The 18,565-nt window shown below is 59.4% G+C and overlaps 1 protein-coding gene across 1 annotated transcript; it reads right to left on the bottom strand.

Annotated features, from left to right (window-relative positions):
• Positions 1 to 482: 482 nt before the first annotated feature.
• Positions 483 to 18,428, bottom strand: GARS1 (glycyl-tRNA synthetase 1). Its single transcript, XM_074284559.1, has 17 exons — positions 18,156 to 18,428; positions 11,939 to 12,040; positions 10,855 to 10,957; positions 9,752 to 9,893; positions 9,190 to 9,278; positions 8,601 to 8,677; positions 7,977 to 8,122; positions 7,316 to 7,465; positions 5,646 to 5,808; positions 4,584 to 4,748; positions 3,240 to 3,352; positions 2,524 to 2,664; positions 2,270 to 2,355; positions 1,949 to 2,058; positions 1,665 to 1,758; positions 1,094 to 1,284; positions 483 to 740 (listed from the first exon to the last, which is right to left on the bottom strand). Exons 1-17 carry the CDS (start codon positions 18,396 to 18,398, stop codon positions 615 to 617), a joined length of 2,241 nt encoding a protein of 746 aa, XP_074140660.1. The 5' UTR covers positions 18,399 to 18,428; the 3' UTR covers positions 483 to 614.
• Between the last annotated feature and the right edge of the window lie 137 nt (positions 18,429 to 18,565).

Raw genomic sequence — 18,565 nt, 5'->3', positions numbered from 1 at the left:
GGTCTGACCTCGTGGGAAAAAGTCCTTCTGATCCCTGCTCCAGCCCCCCACGTCCCCCCAGGGCAAAACACGCTGTAAGCAGGGCAGACCTTTGGCCCGGGATGCCTTGGCTGAGCTGGGCCGGGCCTGGGCCTGGTCTCACCTGCCCCCTGGTGCTACAAGATGAGGCCGGGCTTTGGGTCGCCCCACCCAGTGAGCCATGTCAGAGGCACAGGGAGAGTAGCCTTCAGGCCCGGGGGCAGGTCACAAGAAAGGGTGGGGTGATGGAAAGCGCCCCCCTCCCCCCCACTTCTCGGCCTGGGTCTTGCTGCCCAGACCCAGGAGTCCTGCCAGGAAAGCCGGAGGAGCCCCATTGTGTGCCCAGAGGCTCTGAGGGGGCAGCAGCTGAGGACGAGAGCTCTCGGCCAACACGGGAACTCTGCCGGCTCCTCCCGGGGCTCCTCCGGGGGCCGGGCCCCACACAAACACACACAGGCAGCCTCGTCTGTTCGAACCTTTAATTTAATCGTCATTTGTGTCGGGGGCTCAGACCCCGGCCCCCTCCGGCACAGACGGTCACATGATACGCGTTTGCGGGTTAATGGTGAGCAGGACGAGGAGGGGCCGCGGGGTCCTCAGTCCTCGATCGTGTCTTTCTTGCCCGTCTCCTGCCCCTCAAACAGAGGGTACCTGGCTTCCACGTCGGCCCACGTCAGGGTGCCGTTGGCCAAACTGCAGACCACCTTGGGGAGGTCAGTGATCTGAGGCAGGGAGGGAAAGGATGGCCATGAGACGCGGCTTCGGGCCCCCCCGCAGCGAGAGCGCCCACCACACCCCTCCCAAGGTCTGCCCTGAAGGTTCTCCCCCCCTTTGCCAGCCTGACACCGCTCCCATCCCCCGCCCGGCGCCTCAGGGCCCCCAGACGGAGGACTTGGACTCGAGGAACAGAAATGCCGACTTCCTCCTCCTCTAGGACCATCCCCGGAGACTACAGACACTCCCCCCACCTTCCTTCTTTCACCCAGGCAACAACCCACCCAACAAGCCCCCAGCAGAGCCTCCAGACAAGGCAGCCCTCCCAGAGGCCCCCCTCCCCCCAGCTGAAGACGCCCACCTCGGCGCGGATCTGGCGCATGGAGTCCCGGTCTCGCAGGGTGGCCGTGTGAGGGGTCTTGTTCACGGTGTCAAAGTCGATGGTGATCCCGAAGGCGACGCCGATCTCGTCCGTCCTGGCGTAGCGCTTCCCGATGGAGCCGGAGGAGTCGTCCACCTTGTAGGACACCCCGTTCCTGGTCAGGGCTTCGGCTGTCACGGGGACACGGGGATGAGAAGCCCGCTCTCAGTGAGACGGACGGTCCCACAGCTGAGGAACGGACCCCCCCCCCCCCCCACCGTGGGGGCCGGGACCATAGGAAAGACCCCCCCTCCCGGGAGCCAGGGAACCCTGCTGGGGCTACGCTGCCTGCCTCAGTTCTCCCACTGAGAAGGGGGCCAGAGGCTAACGGGGCCCAAGAGGGCCCTGCTGTGGTAGGTCTCTGCCCTATGATCCCCCCCAGAGCCCCTGCCGGAGCGGCCCCCTACACTGACCCGGCCCCAAAGGGAAGGCCGCTCTGCCCCAGCCCCCTCGGACTCCCTCCCAGACCCATGGGCCCCCAGTAGCCAGCGCCCCGCCCGGCCCCCCTTACACAAGTCCTTGACGAAGGGCACGAACTCCTGGTTCTGGCTCAGCGGGAGGACGGAGCATTTATAGGGGGCGACGACAGTGGGGAAGCTGAAGAACTGCAGGAGGAAGCAGGGGCAGCGTCAGCAGCGCAAGGCCTCCAGCGGGCACTTATTAAGCACTTACTGTGTGCAGGCACAAGGCCAAAACCTGGGGGGGCCAAAGAGACCAGCCCCGCCCTGAAGGGACACCACAGACAGCCGCCATCCGGGCCCCAGCCCTCCCCCCCACCGGGCGTCCAGAACCCACCGTTCTCTGCTCGTCCCCTTCCCGAATGCGGAACGTGTGCTCAAACACCGTGTACATGATCCTGCCCAGGCCAAAGGACGGCTCGATGACGTTCGGAACGATCTCTTCGACTGAAAGAGAAAAGAGGGCGGCTCAGGGCCTCGGGGGAGGGGGGCCGACAACTGCAGGGCCCCCCATGGGGACGCGCCCCCTCCCCCCCTGGGGTCCTGCGGCGAGGGCCCAGAGCCCCCTGCGAATGAGCCCCGGGGGCCTCCAGGAGGGAGGAAGGAGCGGCCGGCGGCCGAGTCCCGGGGACCCCAAGGGCCCCGCCCCGACACTCACCATGGAGAGTCTTCTGGAACCGCTGCACGCTGACCATGTCCTTGGTCACCTGGAACGTTTTCCCTTCGGTCTCGATGGTGAATTCCCTGCAAAAAGCCAAAGCGCCTCAAACCAAACAGTTTTGCACATGCATGTGGGTGTGCGTCAGCATGTCCTGGGGGAGGGTCACCTAACGGAAGCCGCAGAGAGCTCACGGCACAACCCGAGGGGGGCTCCTAGCCATCTCTGGGGGGCCCTCCTGTCTCCGTTCTCACCCCTTCTCATTGAGCAGGTTCTCCATCTCGGTCACGTAGGCCTCCTCGCAGGTGGCCAGGTAGTCCAGGACCAGCCGGGCGTCCTTCTTGTAGGCCCGGCCGATGGCCGCCTTGCTCGACTCAAACTGAACCACGTTGACTGTTCTGTGCGGGCCGGTCAAGGATCACCAGGACTCTCAGGCTGGCCCGGAGGCGCCCCTCCCCCAGGGCCTCCCTGACCTCCAGAGGCCCCCCACACGCAAGCAGAGGCTCGGTCCGGGGTCACAGACCATCTCCCCTTAGAGCGAGCCTCCCTCCCCTGACGACCTGCTCTTTGTCCCCAGAGACGTCTGCCCGTCCCCGCCATTTTGTTTTTTAAAAGGCCAAGGGAGGAAACAGAGGCCCAGCCCGTGCCATTACCCCTCCCGGGGGGGCCCAGACCTTGCTGGCCAGGGCCCAAGCCCGGCTCGCCCCCCAACACGCACCCCACGTCCCCGTCGGCTGCCAGCGTTCCCGGCCCTTCGAGACCAAGCGGGCCCCTTCCACGTTTGCCGTGCCAGCCCAACCTGCCCATCCGGGGGTCTCCATGCACACCTTCCCCCCCCCCACGCCTTTGTACAGTCCGGTCCTCAGGCAGATCCGGGCCTGCCCCCCTCCCCCACCGAGAACACGACACCTTCCCTGGTGCCCTGGTGCCCCCGGTCCCCACAAAGGCTCGCTTGGGGCTGCAGCAGAAGGATATGGGCTCCTTGAGCAGCTTCTCCGCCACTAGGGGCACCTTGGTGGCTTTCGAGTGGCAGGTGAGGTCGTAGCAGGAGCGGTCGGCGCACCCCACGATCTCGATCCAGCCCTAGGGGAGAAGTGCCCGAGATCAGCTCTCCCAGTTAGCGGCTCGGCCCAGGCCGCTCGGCTAACGCGCCCAAGGACAGTGGTGATGGGGAGAAAAGCAGAGGCGCCCCTGCATGGTGGGTGGACTTGGCAATGGCTCCGCCCACTCCGGGGACCGCCAGGGGCAAAAAAACCTGTGAGGCGGAGCAGGGGGAAGAGCTTCCTGGACACAAACACTTAGAGCAGCTCAGTCTGAGTGAGGGGGGCCCAAGCCCCGGGGAACGGCCAGACAGGCCGGGGTATGGCCTGTGACGGAGCAGCCCAGCACTGCAGGGATGGGGGACAGCAGGGCTGCAGGGAGAGATGGGGGGACAGTGCAGGGCTGCAGGGAGAGATGGGGGGACAGCAGGGCTGCAGGGAGAGATGGGGGGACAGTGCAGGGCTGCAGGGAGAGATGGGGGGACAGTGCAGGGCTGCAGGGAGAGATGGGGGGACAGTGCAGGGCTGCAGGGAGAGATGGGGGGACAGTGCAGGGCTGCAGGGAGAGATGGGGGGACAGCAGGGCTGCAGGGAGAGATGGGGGGACAGCAGGGCTGCAGGGAGAGATGGGGGGACAGTGCAGGGCTGCAGGGAGAGATTGGGGGGGGGTTAAGAAAAGCCCTGAAAAATTGGGATGGACTGAAACAGAGCCAAGCGAGCAGAAACAAGAGATTCCCGTGATGTCATAAAGATGACCAAGAGCAAAAGCCGCAGCCCCCCTTTAGGCCCCCAAATCGATGCCATCCCAGAGAACTCAGGATGAAAAGCAGACTCTGAGTGCAGTTGGAAGCCGCCTCTCTTCCCTTGCTGGGTTCCCCCCACTGTTCCCATCCCCACCCAGAACCTGCTGTCGGCCTTTTCAATGGGGGGCGAGGGGGAGAAGGAATCTGGAACTCAAATGTACAAAGCCGAACAAAGAGGAGTTTAAAAACCAAACCCAAGCAGCCTCGGCCTCCGGCCTCCCTTCCCCAGCCGGGATGACCTCTGCTCAGTTCTGCCGCCCCAAAGTGGGAGCTGTGTCACCCCAAACCTGCCGGCGGGCCGTGGCCATCTGTCCTGGGTGGCTCTGAAAGGGCCACGGACACCACGTGGGCTATCCTCCTCTGGGGGGCAGCAAATTCTGCCTCCTTGCCACCCACCCCCAGGGCTGACGAGGCAGGGAAGGAGAGGGGCCGCCCCCCCCCCGAGGGCCAAGGGTTCCCCAGGCTACTCACGTAGGATGTTTTCGCCTCGGCGTCCCAACAGTCGCAGGCGTAATGCGCCATCTCGTTGTCCATGTGCTGCCGGAATCGAAGCTTCTCCGGGGACACCCCCACCTTGGTGAGGTAGAGGTAGATCCGGCCGATGAAGTAGCCCAACACGGAGTTGTTGATCACCCCCTGGAAGGAACACAGGGACGCAAGGTCAGCCACGGGAAGGTCCGGTCCAGCCCAATCTGCCCCGGTTCTGCTGCCCTTCCTCCCCGGTCCAGCCTCACCAATAAACTCAGCCCCTGCCCCAAGCTCTGCAGAGACGCTGGAGCATGGGGACTAGCGGCAATACCGAGAAGTTCACTTGTTAACAGCTCTTCCTCCTTCCAATGGCGTCTGGGCGGCCCCTCGTACCGAACGGGGGCTTTAAATACATGTCGGCTCCACAGGCCTCAAAGCAGTGAAATGGGCCTTCGTCCGAGGCTCCGTCTCCATTAAGGTCCACGTTTGCTTACCTTGGGTTACTCCCTGCGCACCCGCTCCTGCCTCGGCCCAGCCGGACCCCCCCCCCCCTCGGGCCACCTCCTCCTCTCCCTCACAACTCCCTCCCCCTTCCTCTGCCTCCCTCCTCACGCCCGCGGCTGGGACACACCACTCCCTGGAACCCAGCACTGGACACAGCACATGCCCAATACAGGCTTGGGGCCAACAACCAGACTAACTCCCAGCCCCCCAGGAACCGTGGCCAATCCCAAGCCACCTCCCAGAACCGGCACAACTTCTCGATCCCTTAAACAGAACAATCCCACAACACTAAGATTTTTTAAATGTTTTCGGGGCTCGCAGGGTTGAGACGAGATACGGCACAATGTCCCAAGTCACTGAAGATGGCTTTCTCCAAATCGTTAAAAAAGGGACCGTGCCAGGGAGTCAGCCCACAGCGAGGCACCGGGGAGTACACAGCCAACGTCAGCCTTTCTGGGATGGCAGGGTCCGCCCCAATGCCAGTCATTCTCCCATCAGTCAGGGTCTCCAGGGGGCCCTCCCTGCCAAGGCCAGGACAGAGGGCGGGACGCACTTCCTCACCTGCTCCACCGCATCCCCAAGGCGCATCTTGTGTGCAGACTGGCCGCTGACCTGGGCCCTGGCCGAGTACAGGGTGATGGTGAGGTCCGCCACGCTGTCAAACTTCGGGTGCTGTTTTTCCTTGGGGTCAACAAAGTGCTCGATCTCCGCCATCGTGAATTCTCTGAAACCAAAGATAAGGAGCGGTGAGCCCTGCGCTTGTCGTCTCATCCGTTTCTCCTGCCCAAGACAATCGGATGCTCCATCTCACCCCATGACAACGAGCACCCCGCGTCGGGCCCGATGCCGCCAGCGGGCATTTTGCCGTCCCCCGGCAATGGCCAAAAGCGCGCTTGGGAAGACGAGTGTGAAGGGCAGAAACGCGCCATCTTCAGCCTTTAATTCAACCACAACGTCCCCCGTGGCCTCCACAACTGCCTCCCACAAAGATGAACAGAAGTAACAGAGACAGCCGGGCCCCCCGGGGCCACAGAGGAACATGGGAGGGACGACCTCCCCGAGGGCCTGCTCCTGACCCGCCAAGTTCTGGCCAGCACAAGTAATCGTCACCACAGTGCCAAACACTCCCACAGCACCTTCTGAGGGCCAGGCGACATGCTCAGCACTTATCCATGGTTTCCTTTGACCCTCAAACCTTGGGAGGCTGGGGCTGCTGTTATGCTGGGTTTACAGATAAGGAAACTGAGGCAGACGGGAGGAGACTTGTCAGGCTCACTCAGCCTGAGGCTGAATTTGAATTCAGGCCCAGGCTCTGGGCCTGGGGCAGCCAGTCGCAGTCCCTGAGCCACCAGTTAAGATGGAGAGACCCTGCTCCCCCCATGACAACGTCTTGCAAGAGCTGCTTTTTCACTCCGTCCTCCGAGTTCTTCTCCCCACGCATGGCCTGGGCCAGCCCCCAAGGTTCCCCGGGGCCAGGCTGCGGAGGCACACAAGGTTCTGGGAGCAGCAAGAACCATGAAGTCACAGAGCCTCCAGAACAACATGGCCGGCCAGAGGGTACAGCCAGACAGAGATCATGGCGCAGGGCCCACTCAAAGCCATCCTTGGCCTCGGGGAGCACAGCCCCCCCACGGGGAGCCAGCCGCCTCCCTGAAGGGCAGCCAGGCCTGGCCACAGGTTAAACCTCAGGCCTCAGCTCGTCCTGGCTCAAACTCTCCCAGGCTCCCGTCCCCTCCATCACGGCACCTCCTGAGAGAAGCTGAGAATTTGGCCACCCCTCAGATGGAAGGGTCACAGGCAGCACCCACGGGGGCCCCTCCGCAAACGCCTGTTGTTTTAAACAAAGCATTTGTCATAAGAGATGGATCTCAGTTTAGGGGATGGTGAGAGAGGGCAGAGGGGGCCATCCCCACCAAAATCTACCTTAAAAATGACTCATTGGATTGGGGTGGGGGAGGATCATTGGTATTGGCTTGGACTAGCCGGGAGAGGCCCAACAGGGCCCCGCAGAGCTGCCAGGGCTTGCCTGCCTTACCGCTGTGCCAGGGACACTGGGGGCACCTTGCCAGGAAACCCACCCCTGGTGTGCCACCGGAGCTGCCCATGGCTCTCCTGTGAGGTGCTTCCTGCTGGGGAGGGGAGGGGTAGTCCCCCAGGACTCAGCCAGCCGTGCGTCCCCTCCTCCCCCCCAGGCCCAGCAGACAAAGGGCTCCCAGAGAACAAGATGGTACCTGACTCGAATCAGTCCAGAGCGAGGGGAGATCTCGTTGCGGAAGGAATTGCCAATCTGGGCAGCGGCAAAGGGCAGCTTTCCCTGGTTGAACTCCAGAAGTCGTTTGAAGTTGAGGAAGATTCCCTGGGCGGTCTCCGGCCTCAGGTAGCTGGACATGAGAAATCGGGATCAGCACGGGGGGCCCAGCCACACACGGCTGCCCGCGCTGCCGACCCAGAGATTTCAGAACCGTCTAAATGAAGGTCACAAAAAAGCACTTTCCCCAAATTTCTCCAGGCCCACAGAGCCCCTGCCAAGAGCGGGCTCTGACATCAGCCAGTCCCTTTTCAGGAAAGGCCGGGCGTTCTGGGCCTTCCTGATGGGACGGTCGTCCCTCCCCCTCCCTCCCCTGCAGACAGGGGTCAGCTACCTGAAGATGCCCGGCCCTCAGGTGAGACCATGGATTCTTGCGTGCATACTCCGTCACACTCACACACACTCACTCTGTCTCTATCTCCCTCACTGTCTCATTCTCTCTCTCTGTGTCACACACACACACACAGTCCCATCCCAAGGCCAGCCAGCCTTGTCCTTGGGGGACTCGGGCCAAGCCACCGGGGGGAGCTCCCACCCCAGGGGCGCCTCAGGATCCTTGCCCTCCCAAGGACGGGGTCACCCACCCAGGCATGTTCCCTCCGGGCCCGATGAAGGTCTTAAACATTAGGTTGAACGCCATGGGAGGGGAGAGGTCGTTTCCAGTGATGGGGGACTTGACGTTGTAGTTCACAAAGAGGTCCGCCAGCTGCTCCTGGCCGTAATTGTCCAGCTGCCAAGGCACACAGCGGCATGGCGGTCAAGGCCCACCCTCAGATGGCCGCCCCCAAGGCTCAGGCGGGGACACGGGCAGGACCTCCGCCACCTTGAAGAGGACCACGTCATAGCTGCTGAAGGCCCCTGCCCCCTCCCCCGCCAGCGCACCCCACAGGGGAGGGACCCCACCCCATCTCCCTCCACTGCTGGGCAGGCTGAGGGCTACCCAGCATTCTCCAAGTGGGTTGTGGACCCAGAAGAAAAATGTGGGTAGCAGAGAAAGGAGCCGAAAAGCCCCTTCCCACCCTCATTAGGGTCTCAGGTCCTGAGATGCTCCATGACCCTCCAAGGTAGGGCCAGAGGTCACCTGGGGCAGGGCCAAGACCCTGAGGGAACGGGGGTGAGGACAGGGGCGATTGGGAAGCTGTCCTGAGCCAAGTGCCAGCAAACCGGCGCCGGTGCCCGGCCCGGGGGGAGATCTCCCGAGCACTCACCTGGATCAAGACCCCTTCCATCTCTGATTTCTTCTCAGCCGAACATTTCTTATCAGACATCAGCTTCTGCAGGTGAGCTGCGGACGGAGAAGGCGCCTGCTCAGCCCGGGCCTCCCGGCCACACTCAGGGGCAGCACGGACCAAACGAGGTGCCCGGGACCCTCGCCAGGAGAGGGGCCCCTGTCCCGCTCCTGCTGGGCAGGGCGGGGGCTTGTCCTGGCGACTTTGAAGCACCAGACTCTGGCACTCGGACCAAGCGTTGGGTCTACGTAACGGGCAAATTAACTTAATGCTAAAAAGCAAGACTGTCCAGGCTCAGAAAAGGCAGGAGGAGGGAGCGTCCCCGTCCCCCTTGTGGGCAGAGTTGGAGACTCTGGGGGGGAGCGCCCTCCTCTTTTATTCTTTATCCCAAGAGCTCCCCCTGCTGGGCGGCGAGGACTTGGGCAGGACTTCTGTTAGATTAGAAGGCGGCAGCCTGAGGGAGTGCTCCTCTTCCGCCCGCTCTGGGGGGACTTCACCTGCGGTGCGAACCCCAGAGGAGGAAAGGGGGCCCCAGGCTGAAGGGCCGCTCTGCCATCCAAAACTCTACCTTTCAGGAGGTGATCGGCCCGAAAACACTCTCCGCTTTTCACGTCCTTCACCATGAAGTCAGCAAATTTGTCGACGTGGCCGGACGTCCTGCAACGACAACCGGCAGCTGAAGTTCCTGACCCGGGGGGCCCGAAAGGGGAGGGAGGAGGGAGCCCCCTGTGGGCCCGTGCCCGCCGAGCCTTCTTCACCCGACGCGTGGGCGCCTGCAGCACCGCTAATTCTGCCAGAAAGGCCCGTGCCCAGGACCCAAGTGCCCATCCTGCCTCAGAGCCTTCCCGAGGGTCCCCGGCTCTGTCCTGGCCCCCAGGTGGCTCCAGCTCTAAGTCTATGAGCTACACTAACTTCCTCTCAGCTGAGTAAGCGCCAAGCAGAGGCGGCGGCCACGCCCCGAGGACCTCGGCAGTCTGCCAGGCAGCCCAGGAGCCCCACTTCTGCTCCCAAGGACTGGGGGCTTTGAAGACAGCCTGGGGGGGGGGCGCTCAGCCAGGGGGGCTCGGTCGGGGCACGGCCATTTCTGAGCTCGGCCGAGGCCTAGGAGAAGCCGCCTCCCGCCCACCTACTTGAGAACAGGCTCCGGGGTGAGCATAGTGCAGTCGATCTCCAGGATCTGCTCCTCTTGGATGAAATGCTGCCGCCAGACATGGATGATGTTGTTCTTCAGGGCACAGCCCACCGGCCCCAGGTCATACAGGCCACTGACCCCTGGGAGAAAGGACACAGGCTGAGCCAACGCTGACCGGGCCCCCCCGGGACTCCCACGCCCCCTGCCAAACAAGTGACTAGGAGCCTGTTCTCAAAGGCTTAGCCAGGACTGACTGAAGCCTTCAGCCCCGAGGGCTCTGATGCCAGCTTGGACGCGCCCCGTCTCCCGAACCGCGAGTCACCGGCTCGGTCAGACAGACCACGGGGCCGAGGTTAGGACGGTAAAAAAGCCGCCACCTTGGATGGACCCCCACTCGCTCTCAGCCCCAGCTAGCCAGCGTACACCTGGGTGGGAGCTCCAGCGTTGCCCTGAGGGCACAAGCCCAGAACTCTCCACGGTGGGCAGCCTTCCCCCAACCCCCACAGCAAGGCCCCCTGGCCTCCCTCCACTGCAGAAAAACCCACCTTCACACACAATACAACCCTGTGGGCAGGACAGGGAAGAGGGCCTGGAACAGGCCAGGGGACCGAACCCCCCAAACTGGGCCTTGACCCCTCGGACAAAGGCCGGCCTAAAGGTATGCTGGCAACGGACCCCGGATCCAGAGAGCCCAGCAGGCGAGAGGCCCGAGCACGATGAGCCCCAGTTACAGCCAATTCCAAGTCTCTCCCCAGGTTCAAGAAATCCCCTGCTCTGTCCAGGTGGGGAAGGCAGACCAAGGGCAAGTTCCTGTGTAGAGACCCCCACTCTGGGAATGGAGGAAAGCCCATGGGGATCCCCAAACCACAGAAGCGAGCCTGAAACCCCTCAAGAAAACGAGAACTGAACGGACAATTGTATCCCTGCTTCCAAACCCCGAGTACGAGCAAGAGCAAGCGGAGGCCCAGGAGCGGAGGCCCGGGAGCGGAGGCCCATGAGCGGAGGCCCATGAGCGGAGGCCCGGGAGCGGAGGCCCGGGAGCAGATGCCTGTGAGCGGAGGCCCGTGAGCGGAGGCCTGTGAGCTGTCCTGAATCCCATACCTCCATAAATCGCAAAGGCTTGGTCATAGAAAAACCTCCGCTTGAGGGTATCTTCCATTTTAACTCGGTCGACGATGTCATCTTTGGGCTGTAGCGCCAACTCCTGGGGGAAGAAGAAACAGCATGGAGCCAAGAGTGCCGGGAGGGCACTGACCCCCCCCCTTCACCCCCACAAGGGATCTGGATCCTTGGCAAACATTTAGCAGCCTCGAGCCCAGCCTCCCTCAAACGACAAGCCGCCCACTGCACCTCTCGAGCCCGGGGTGACAATTCAGCCCGAGAATCAGCACCTCCAAAGAAGTGGCTCCAGTGACAAGGGGGAGGAGAAGCCACATCCCCAGCAATGCGTAAAGACAGTCCAGGTGGGAATGGAGAATGAGCATTTATGGAGCACCTACTGTGTGCCAGGCCCTGGCTAGGCTCTTTTCACAAAGATGGCATTGCATGGTCCGCCCCCCGGGAAGCTGGGGCTATTATGACCCCCACTTTACAGATGAGGAAAACAGGGCCAACGGAGGGGAAGGTCTAGCTCTGTGTCCCCCCAAGCAGGAAGTCTCTGAGACTGGATTTGAATCTGGCTCCTCAGTACCCCCATCTGTCCCCAAGCACTCTTTGGGTTTTAAACAAGCCAGCCACTTCTCAGCTTTCCCAGGAGTGACAGGGGCCGGCCCAGCCCGGAGCTCCGCTCCGGAAACCCCTCCTTCTTCAGCTCTCCCAGAAGCTTCCTGCTCTAATCCGCCCAAAAAGGACTTGGAAAAGCCCCCCATCCCCACAGAGGGCTGGGCCTGTCGCCCCCTCTCATTCCCCCAGAACAGAGCAATGAAGTGGGGAGTCCAAAATCCTCCATCAGACACTGTCTGCCTCAGTTTCCTCAAGTGGGAAATGGGGTCATAGTCCTGACCTCCAGGGTTCTTGCAAGGGTCCAATGAGACGACCACAGCGGAGCTCTCAGCAGAGGGGCCCCACCCTTGCCTCTGCCTAGAGGGGAGCCTGCCCTCCTTCACTTTCCACGTAGGGGGAGGGGCTCCTCCTCAACCAGAAGGGGGACTCCCCCTGACGATCCCAGGGAGCCGGACAACCTCACCTTCGCCTCCAAAATCCTCTTGCGTGCCTTGAGCTCTGCAACGGCTCTGTCAATGTCGACCTGGGGGGCTTTGTCTTCCTTCAACTTCCTCACTAGATCCCCCTAAAACAGAGAATCCAAAGTGAGCCAGGCCAGAAGCTCCATTCATCCCTCTCAAAGGCCCCCCCAGACGAATGCACATTGACCACCGCAACCACCCACAGCAGCTCGGCGGCCCGCCCTCGGGGGCCAGGACAGAGCGAGGACAGCAAGCCAGAGGCTGGCGGGCACGGGGGGGGCCGGCCAAAGGGCCCAGAGGCAGCCGGCCGCAGGAGGGAGGGGAGGCCCAGCCCACGAGAGGGGACCATGGCGGCCAGGTCGAGGCCGGAGCCGGACCGATGAATGAGACACGCCCGGGTCCGTGCTCTCCCTCTGAGAACGAGGCCCCACAAAACGAGGCATCGGGGCCCAGCCGAGGGGCCCACCCCGAGCTCCCAGAAGCAACACCCATGAAGCGGGGAACACACGTCTCGGAAAAGCAGCGAAGAGGAAGCACTTCCATCCTTGGAAGAGTCCCCTGGCCTGGAAACTCAAGCCCGAGCCTGAATTGCAGGGGACTCTGGGCCGCCTTTCTCCCTCAGACTGAGCTCCCACGGCCACTCTGCTGCTTACACTCACAAGGCAAACATCCCCAGGTCCGGGACCGGGGCCTCCCGTCCTGGGCTTCCTCTCTGACCGGCCTGTCACAGGTGGTTTCCGAAGGAGTCTCTCCCAGGCTCTCCCTGCCCAATATAGCCAGGGCTATGTCGGGCGCGTCCGCCCCTCCTCCCGCCCTTCTATCCATCTGAGCTGAAAGCACCGGTGCAGCCACCTCCCTGTTGTGCTCAATAAGCTCCAGGGCCACGGTCACTGATGCTCCACCTCGAACCTGGGCCCCCCACACTCTCTTCACTCCTCCACAAGTAAATAGCCCACCTTGGTCTCCCTCAGGTGGCGCAGACTCAGTTTCCCTCCCCAAGAATCTCATTTTGTTGTTTTGGGCCATTTTTCAGTCGGGTCCGATTCTCCATGAGCCTGTAGGGGTTTTCTTGGCAGAGACTCTGGAGAGCTGTGACATTTTCTTCATTTTACAGATAAGGAAACTGAGGCACACAGGGTCACCCAACTAGGAGGTGCTGGGTCACACTGGCACCAGCAGGCTATGGTGCCCCCAGCAGTCTCGCATAAAATGCTTTGCACACCTTAGTGCAGGGAAATTGGAACAAGTGGTAAAGAGTTCCAAACGCTGTCCCCTTTCCTCCCCCAGTGGGGGCCTGTTTCCCCCCTTCTCTAAAAGCCTCGAAGACAGGGCTGGCTTCCCTTCATTTCTGTATCCCAAGGGCCGAACCCAGAAAAGGCGCCAGGAAGAAACCGGCCTCCCTGAAGATAAGAAAATGTAGTCCCCTTCTCTATGGCAGTGGGAGCCCATGGCGGAGGAGCAGCGCCCACGCTGGCAGGCTGCCCCGTGCTCAACTCGGTTCTGTATCACAAGGAATGGCTCCCAAGGGAGAGCTATACCCCCCGCTACCATCCTATCAGGAAAGCAGCGGTTAGCGAGCTCCAGGCCGGCCAGGCCCAAGCCCTGCCGAGCACTCACACTCAGGCCGGGGGAGGCAGGCGAGGGCGGGGGGAGGCAGGCGAGGGTGGGGGGAGGCAGGCGAGTGCAGGAGGAGGCAGGGGAGGGCGGGGGGGGGGGGGGGGAGAGTGCGGGCCAAGCCCCCACACCACCCCTGCCTGACTTTCCTGGCTGCCTCCCCCAGTCCTCCCTGCAGAGCCCAGCACACGACTGGAGCTTCAGACCCACTCCCTGACTGGCTGAAGGGCTGACCTTTGACAGCTCCTACCTCAGCGTCCCATTCCACAAAGCTCCTCTCTCTGCACTTGTCCTTGTCCCCACCTCCACACCCTCCCACCCAGGTCCTCCCTCCAGAGTCTGCCTCCGGCAAGAAGCCCTCAGCAACAACACTGCTCAAACCCACAATTAAGGACCAAATTATATCCATTCGTTTTAGACACATCACAGCACCTGCGTCCTGGCCGGCCTCCATCCTCTCCTCCTCACACCTCCTCCGTGGGTAAAGCGTGACCCACCCAGTAGGAGGCTCCTGCCACCTCCTGGGATCCTCCCAGCTCAGTGCCCTTCAGAACTCTGGGAGGATGAAGAAACCGCAGCAGGGGCAAGTCTGAGCTCTTCCTGGTTCTAGGCTCCTTAAAAGCTGACTTAAGGGGGGCAGCTAAGTGGCGCAGTGGATAGAGCACCAGCCCTGAAGTCAGAAGGACCTGAGTTCAAATCTGGTCTCAGACACTTAACACTTCCTAGCTGTGTGACCCTGGGCAAGTCACTTAACCCCAGCCTCAAAAAAAAAAAAAAAAAAAGCGACAGACATTCACTCGTCCACATCTGAGTAATTAAGAAAAACGGATGCCAGGGGACAGCTACGTGGCGCGGTAGATAGAGCACCAGCCTTGAATTCAGGAGGACCAGAGTTCGAATCTGGTCTCAGACACTTAACACTACCTAGTTGTGTGACCCTGGTCAAGTCACTTAACCCCAGATTCAAAAAAAAAAAAAAAAAAGAAAGAAAGAAAGAAAGAAAGAAAAGAAAAGAAAAGTGGATGCCAAGAAGTCCGAGTCCTCCCTCAGAAACCTCGTCTTTGAAAAGCAGGTAGAGACATTGAAAGGACTCAACAAATCACAGGAGTAACTCCGCTGTTTTTAAAGGTTCACTGGTGCAGCTTTTATTCCCCCAGTCGACAAATATTACTCAATTCTTTTCATTTTAGGTGGCTGGCTTTACCCACGTGTGCCACAAAACAGCTGGTCTGCATTGCAGTCTCAGACTAACGTGGCAGAAGGAGGGGGTCTAAATGTAACAGAAATTTTAAAAAACAAAATGCTTCATTTCCAAAGCAAGGAGAATCAAAAAGCTGTTACATAAAGGGCAAAGAAAACAATAGCAATGGGGGTGGGGGGGGGGAGCAGCCAACACCTCTGCCTGAGGATGGGGGCTGCAGCCAGGCCGTCCCCCAGTGCCTCTGACACCGATCTAGAGAAAGGAAAAAGGAGAAGCAGCGGAGAGATGCAGGGCAGGGCTGGCTCCTGCTGCCCTGACCCCAAGATAGGACCCACCCCTGCTGGCAAGCAGAGGCACACACGGATTGCACTCAGGCACCTCTCGGGAGAAACCAAATTGGGGTGCTAAATGAATTGGACAATATCCTCTGCCTGAATATGCGAGTCCACTTAAAATAAGACACATTTCCCTACCCATTTTCAGAGAAAAAACAGGGGATGGGATTGAATCCCTTTACTCAGTATTGATGCTAGGAAGGCATCTAGTCCCATATCTGTAGGGGTTCAGTTCAGAAAGATCAAGGCTCTGCCCATCTGCATACTTTGATCTACTGACCCAGCCCTAAAGTAGCTTCCAATCTCCAAATGCTAGCTGAACAACTTAAAGCAAAGGAGCCCAAACTGAATTCATCATAATCGCTCCCCTCAAGTTCTCCTCTCTTCTCAATGTTGCTAAAAGCCAAAGGCACGCTCATTCACCCAGTTACCAGGATCATAACCCAACTCTCTCAAGTTCCTACTTCCCATATTCTTGCTGTTGATAAGACCTGTGAATTTCACCTCTGCAATATCTCTCCTCAATTTCACTTTGACAACTTTTTTCATCTCTCCTCAATCTCACCTCTGCAACATATTTTCAATTTTACTTTTGCAACATTTTCTCTCAACTTTATTTCTGCATCCTCTTTCCTCAATTTCACTTCTGCAACATCTCTCTCCTCAATTTCACTTTTGCAACTTTTCTCATCTCTCCTCAATTTCATTTCTGCAACTTTTCTCTTCTCTCAATTTTGCTTTTGCAACTTTTCTCACCTCTCCTCAATTTCATTTCTGCAGCATCTCTCCTCAATTCACTTCTGCAATTTTTCTCACCTCTCCTCAATCTCACTTCTGCAGCATCTCTCCTCAATTTCACTTCTGCAAAACCTCTCCTCAATTTTACTTTTGCAATTTTTCTCACCTCTCCTCAATTTCACCTCTGCATGATTTTTCATCACTCCTCAATTTCACTTCTGCAGCATCTCTCCTCAATTTCACCTCCACAGCTTTTCTCACCTCTCCTCAACTTCACCTCTGCAATATCTTTCATCTCTTCTGGATTTCACTTCTGCAACATCTCCAGAACAGTCCTCTTTTCTCATCTGACAATGCCCCCACCAGAATGCAGGTCCCCATCACCCCATACTTGAATCACTGCAATAGCCCATCTCTCCAATCCATCAAAACAATCAAGTCATCAATCAACCACCAAAGTGATTTTCCAAAAGCAAAGATCAGACCATGTTAACCCTCCCCCCCCACCATGCATCATACTAATCTCTGCAACAACTCTTCCTATTAACCTTCAAAATCAATTTTTTTTTTTTTAATAGTAACCCTGGCTTCCTTTATCTTCCTCAAACAAAATTCTTCATCACTCAGCTCTCAGCATTGTGCTACTGACCTCCCTGGCTTCCTTTAAGTCCCAATTAAAATTATGTCTTCTAGAAGAAGCTTTGTCCAGTCTTCCTCAAAGTTTACTGTTTTCTATCTGTAATGATTTTCAATATACCTCATCTATCCCTTACTGTTTACATGGTGTCTTCCCTATTAGTCAAGAGCTGATTTCCGACTTTCTTTGTATCCCCAGAGTTTAGCACAGGACTAGGACACAGAAGAAAACTTAACTGCTTATTGACAGACTGCCTGGTCTGTGACCCTGGGCAAGTCACCATCTCAATGTCTTAAGCCACTGTCTCAAATTCTCTGTAGAAGAGAAGTCATAGGGGCAGCTAGGTGGCGCAGTGGATAGAGCACCAGCCTTGAATTCAGGAGGACGTGAGTTCAAATCTGGTCTCAGACACTTAACACTTCCTAGCTGTGTGACCCTGGGCAAGTCACTTAACCCCAGCCTAAAAATTAAAAAACAAAAAACAAAAAAAACCCTGTTTTTGTGCAACTGGAGCAAAGAAGTCAGGAGTGGGTTGTAGGTTGTAGGTGGTTGTAGGTTGTAAGGTGTAGAGAAGTCATCCAGCAATCATTAATATGAAATAATTTGCATACCAGGACTTCCTACCTCTTAATGTCATAGGCCCAGAATCCTCATCAATGATTGCCTGGCCCCACCTACAACCCACTCCTGACTTCTTTGCTCCAGTTGCACAAAAACATTTTTTTAATCCCCAAATTCATAATTTCAGTTGGGCAGTGAAAAAATCTCCTTAAGTAATTTAGATTTGTTGCAGCCACTGAGTGTGGGTTCTGTGTGTATATGTACGGTAATGAGGGAAGAGAAAGAAAGAAGCAGACTCTCTCATGTGTACAAGAAAAGGCAACATTGCGGTTTTCAGAAACGATGCTGGTTGAGCCCTCTGTGCTGCCCTGTCCCAAGAGGCTGGCACTGCTGGGCATCCCTGTCCGGATTGTAAACCAGGTAATCTCTCCTAGTGAGCAGGGGAAACGCGCTAGTCCAATGAGGTAAGGAGGCTGTCCCGAATCTGGGCCCAACCCTTCTGCCTGTGTCATTCACTCTAGTCAGAGTCTTTCCCCCATCAGTCATGAGACTGATCTCTCCCGCATCAGTCTGCAGGTTCCTGACCACATCTGGCTTGCTCTGGCTGGTCTGCCCAGGGTGCGGCCCCCTGCCTGAAACAGAGTGGGCGCTTAATGTTTGCTGACTGACCCGCACCCAGCTACTGAAAGGGTACAGACCGGCTGGAGGGCAGACTGATGGGGTCAGAGTCATCCAGAGAGGACACAAGGTCACAGAGCTTTGGGATGGACTCCTGGAGCCAGGGATGATCAGAGGGGCTTGGAGACAGAGGAAAGGGCGGGGTCTGAGACTTGGGGTCATGGGAGGGCGGAGGGAAGGGCAGGGAGGAAGAAGGCGAGGAAGAGGAGGGGAAGAGAGGAGGAAGAGAAAGGTCACGTCACCGGCATCACCCCTCCCTTCACAATGAGTGACTTCAGGCCGGAGGAGCTGCGGGACCCTCCCGCCCCCACGCCACGCACCGATCTGCGGGAAGGGGAAAGTGAAGCTCGGAGAATTGAGAGAGATGCCCGCGGCCCTGGGGCTGGAGGGGATGAGCCCCGGGTGCATGACAGCCGCCCTCCCCCACGAGGGCTGAGCCGAGACCGGGCGCTTACCTGCTGCCTCACGGCCAGGCGGAAGGGGCCGAGCGCCGCCTCGGCCTGGGCCTGGGCTCCGTCCATGGTGCGACCCTGGGGCCGGGCCCGCGAGGCGGCCGCGGACGAGGAGGCGAAGCGAGCGGGCGCGGGGCCTGCGGCGCGGGGCAGGGGGCTCTGGCCCAGGGGCCGCACTCGCCTCACGGCCGGCAACACCGGCGGCAGCACCGGCAACAGCAAAAGGAGCGCGCGGCGCGGGTGCATGGACCCTAGGGGGCGGAGGGGGTGCGGAGACACACGAGGCGCAGGCGCAGGAGCATGCGTGGCCCAGCCCGGCTGATGAAATCGGCTCGGTGGACCCGCCCCGCCTATGCCTACGCCTGCTCCTGCGCCTGCGCCAGGCGCTGCCCCAGATCCGGAGAGAGAGGCCG

This window comes from Sminthopsis crassicaudata, chromosome 1 (assembly GCF_048593235.1).
Source record: "Sminthopsis crassicaudata isolate SCR6 chromosome 1, ASM4859323v1, whole genome shotgun sequence".
Taxonomy (NCBI): Eukaryota; Metazoa; Chordata; class Mammalia; order Dasyuromorphia; family Dasyuridae; genus Sminthopsis; species Sminthopsis crassicaudata.
The sequence above is the reverse complement of the archived record's forward strand: the minus strand, read 5'-3'. Positions and strand labels throughout refer to the sequence as shown.

What these genes read in the sequence shown, in the direction of transcription:
- GARS1 (XM_074284559.1), bottom strand. Translation starts at nt 18,398, where the DNA reads ATGCACCCGCGCCGCGCGCTCCTTTTGCTGTTGCCGGTGCTGCCGCCG. An exon ending in ACCCCGGAGCCTGTTCTCAA is followed by an intron (nt 9,279 to 9,751) that starts GTAGGTGGGCGG and finishes TTGTCGTTGCAG; the next exon opens with GACGTCCGGCCACGTCGACA. An exon ending in CCGAGGCGAAAACATCCTAC is followed by an intron (nt 3,353 to 4,583) that starts GTGAGTAGCCTG and finishes CTTCTCCCCTAG; the next exon opens with GGCTGGATCGAGATCGTGGG.